Source organism: Etheostoma spectabile, chromosome 1, assembly GCF_008692095.1.
Source record: "Etheostoma spectabile isolate EspeVRDwgs_2016 chromosome 1, UIUC_Espe_1.0, whole genome shotgun sequence".
Classification (NCBI taxonomy): domain Eukaryota; kingdom Metazoa; phylum Chordata; class Actinopteri; order Perciformes; family Percidae; genus Etheostoma; species Etheostoma spectabile.
The window spans coordinates 27,882,163-27,886,095 of NC_045733.1; the positions used below are offsets into that span (position 1 = coordinate 27,882,163).

Consider the following 3,933-nt stretch of genomic DNA (forward strand, 5'->3'; position numbering starts at 1 on the left):
TGCCCCCGCCCCCCAACCTTATTCTTCTTTAATCTGAACAGTAGGGGCTTCTCTGTAATGTATGCTCATGTTTAGCACCTCTGACTAATAACTCACTTCTACTGAAGGTCACATCACGACGGCAGAGCGTTCTCGCCAAGCCTCCCGTAGAGCTTAGTGGGCTGAGCTGAGTGTTAATACTGAGTTAGGTCTTCACTTCCCACTCATGCTCATAATGTATGTGAGGCACTTTGGATTAAGGTTTTCATCAAATCCAAATGGGTTAATGGTAATGAACCAGGGAATGGAAACAATTTGATGAATTGTGTCATTATAATATGTATGCTCCTCAGCAAAGAGCATATTTACTGCTTTAGATGCCTATTGTGTAACTACTGAAATATATAATCAGAATCTTCAATTTCTCTGTAAAACTCTTGTCTAAATTCTTTATTCTACATTTCTACATGAGCTTATCTATGACCAGGACCTTGAATATCTGATATGCATGGAGTCCTGTTCTACAGGAACCATCACACTAATCAATAGTGAGCTGCTGGGTGAACTCTGTTTGCCAAATGACCTTGTTGTACCCTTACATTGTCTACCAGTGCGCTCAGGAGATCTAGGAAACATTAACATGTAAATAATCGACTTTTGCAGGTGAGAGGAGAAAGGAAACTGAATACTAACTGAACATATATATATTTATATAAAATGCAACTAATAAACTTAATTACAGATATAATACAGGCCTTACCATTCGGAATTCAGTGTATCTTATTAGGCTGCAATACATTTTTATAGTATAAATGAATAGCAACCATCTTGAGTCGTAAATTATGTGCGTGATAAAAGTCGGCTGATAAGGGAGAAAAAACACTTTTTTTTACCACAGTCTGATTCCTTATTCACCCGCACGGACGGAACGTTTTTTGCCCATGGCACGAATCCGTGTAGACATTTCCGTGGAAGAATGATTCCGGGAATCCCAAATTAAAAAACGGCGCTAAACAATTTGCCGAAACTAAGAGACTGCGAGCTCCCTGGGCGAGAGAAGCAGCTGTGTGTGGAGCGCTCGGGTTATTGCATTGATGCGTAAAAAAGCGCGCGGCGCACTGGGAGCGATCTGCAATTCACACACACAAATGCACTGTTTAAATATGCCACACTTTCCTGACACATTGGTTTCTCATTACAACTTCAAAATCACAAGCTTCAACCATTGCCTTACTTTTCCTCCTCTAACTGTTGCTGATATTGTTCAAATTCCTCTTGAGTCATCCCCTGCGCTGCGGCATCTGATTTCTCTGCTTCGGGTTTCTCCTCCGTCAGTCCGCCTGTCAGGTTCTTCAGCTGTCCTCCTACCATGTGTTTTACCATGAAAGCCATGGCTGTGCGTCGGAGAGTCCTCTAATTGATCGGCTGAGAAGTCGAAGGCTTTGATGCGCTCTGGGATAGAGCAGTGACGGTGGATAAATATCCGTTAAGTGACGCTTAAACCAAAGCGCATGTAACTGTCAAAGGCTCGGCTCGGCAATCAAACTGGGGGGGAAAAATTACTCCAACGGCGCGTCGGTAGCTTGCAGTTTCAGCACCACTGGCCCTGGACAGCTCCGCGCCGTGAAGGATAGAGAGGAGCTGCTCAGTTATGAGTCAACAAGTTTGGCGCTGAACTCTACCAATCCTGTGACTCCGTCCGCAGCCACCACTCCCTCCACCCAATCCCAGACAGGCACCGCCGGACTGAGTGTGCGCTTGCATTGCGCGCGTCGGCATCGTGGGCTGCTCCCGTGATTCGCCGTCTGATTATAACTCACGAAGAAGCCAGGGGGACAAACAACACGTGAGGAGCCTCAGTGTCTCCTGGCTGTTTTGTTGCCTCTGTCTCTCTCAGGGTCATCTGCGAGCTGGAGCCTAACACAACACACAAAAAGCGTCCTAATTGCAAATTAGTCAAATGGCTGTCTATTAACCCAAGGCATGAGCTCTGTTTATTGGCCTAATCACTTAGAAATACAAATCCACTGTCTTCCCTAGTAGAATTTGCTTAGTGTACACAAACAAGCTAATTTCTACCGAAATGATGGAGCGTGTGTGCAGTGCAAGTAAATGTATCTTTCAATCTGAGCACATCCTCATCCTCCAGGCACATTTAACGTCCTTGTAAATATTCTCTGCCCCCAACATTCTGGAGCCGACATACTAAAATTAGAAATGTTGTCTCCAGTTGCATCACCATAATGCTCCTGTAGTGACTCATGTATCAGTGGAGTTTATAATATTAGTGTCTTATGCTTATTACGCCTCCTATAGGATTTTCTGTACTATTTCCTCTCAGGTTTCAGTGTGATGGGGAAGGCGGGCGAATAGTTCAACTTCCATCGCCAGAAATTATGATTTATTAAAAGGCAGGGTGGTTCTGGATGACACTGACACAGTGTTCAGCTGGAAAGCCTTATTTCTAAAAAATATGACCTGCATGTGTGTGTGTGTGCCTTTGAGGAATATTTTAAATCTCTCTCTCTCTCCCTCTCCCTCTCTCTCTCTCTCTCTCTCTCTGTGGGATTCTTGACATCCAAAGTGTGAAAAGGAACTTTGATTACAAGTCAACAACTTCAGCGTCCTGATCCTCGCAGCAGTCTGACACCGAGCCTGGCCTACTTTCCCCGTCCCTGTGGATCAGGAGAGACAGAGCGTCTCAGTGTCTTTTTGTCACAGGCTTAGCGAGGCCCTTTTAGCCTATACCTGCCTCGCTTTTTAAAATCTCTTTCCAACTTCAAAGCTGCCACCAGTGAATAGATTGAAACGTAACGTGGTGAATAAGATCAAAACTGTAATCTCTGTGAAATTTAATAAAAAGACAGAATTTGCCTAACCAGCCTGTTTCAACATCAAATTATATCTTTTTGCTTTTGAATTTCACCTCTATGGGATCTGTTCCCAGCCCAGGTCTCTGTCACTTTTTTTTTAATGGATTATGACTGAGCCCTGACTACAGGTTCTCTAGCAGGTACACACAGCAGGATGTTTTAATCCAAGGTGATGTAAAATACACACAGCGGCTCAATGGTTCAATTCATACATTTCAGAAAAGAGGACCACAGCCTTCACACGATGACATGTCCTGGCAGTTGAGGCCTTGAAAGTAAATGTCCTTTTTCAGTTAGAGCTTCTAACACAGAGGTGTTGCGTGTTTATTTGCACCAAACCTATTCTCACGACATCTCTGTGATCAGCCGAGGACTGAACAAACAGAGAAAGCCCTGAGCACACTTAAATCTTTCCCTTTAAATTATACAAAACTATTTTTTCAACACTCACAACATTAGTGTAAACTTACAACCTCATCCTTACCACCCACCCAAAATCATTAAAAGATGACACAGTAACTACAATATTAAGAAAGTAGTAACGAAATAGACAATAAACCACAAACCACAAACCAAATAAGCATATGTATTAATGACAACACTAAAAGCCCATCATACACGTATCTCCCCAGCACAAAGCTTCTTAGGAGCCCACCGGAAAGCTCAGCTACTTTCCCCCTTTTCTAGTATAGACATCCAATCTGGCAAACAGTATATGACATCTTTTCGAACCCCGCCACCCTAGCCATCTCCCAAGCCCACTCCTGGATTGACGGCACCCTTTCATTCTTTCATCCCCTTAACCCGTGTGTTGTCTTCTCGTAGACCAACATTTAGTGTTTCTGGGTCACTTTTCCCAAAGTTCTTTTTGTGGTTGTTTTGAAGCTTTCTCCAACATTTGTTGTCACTTTTTGACATTTTCTAACTTTTCCCGAAGTTCTTTCTCACTTTTTCACAATGTCTTTGTCGATTATTTCTGCGTTTTTTTTGGACATTTTTGTTGTTTTTTTCCCTACGTTTCTGTCACTTTTTTTCAGTGTTCTTAAATCAATTTTTCTTAAAATGCTATAAATTAAATAAA

At 42.7% G+C, this 3,933-nt stretch overlaps 1 protein-coding gene across 1 annotated transcript in view; it reads right to left on the reverse strand.

Moving 5' to 3' along the window:
* The window catches only part of cplx3b (complexin 3b), a 4,480-nt gene extending 2,779 nt beyond the window's left edge, over window positions 1-1,701 (reverse strand). Inside the window, exon 1 of the mRNA XM_032517463.1 lies at window positions 1,214-1,701. Coding sequence (XP_032373354.1) covers window positions 1,214-1,371 — 158 coding nt within the window. The 5' untranslated portion in view covers window positions 1,372-1,701. The remainder of the gene's footprint in view (window positions 1-1,213) is intronic.
* Between the last annotated feature and the right edge of the window lie 2,232 nt (window positions 1,702-3,933).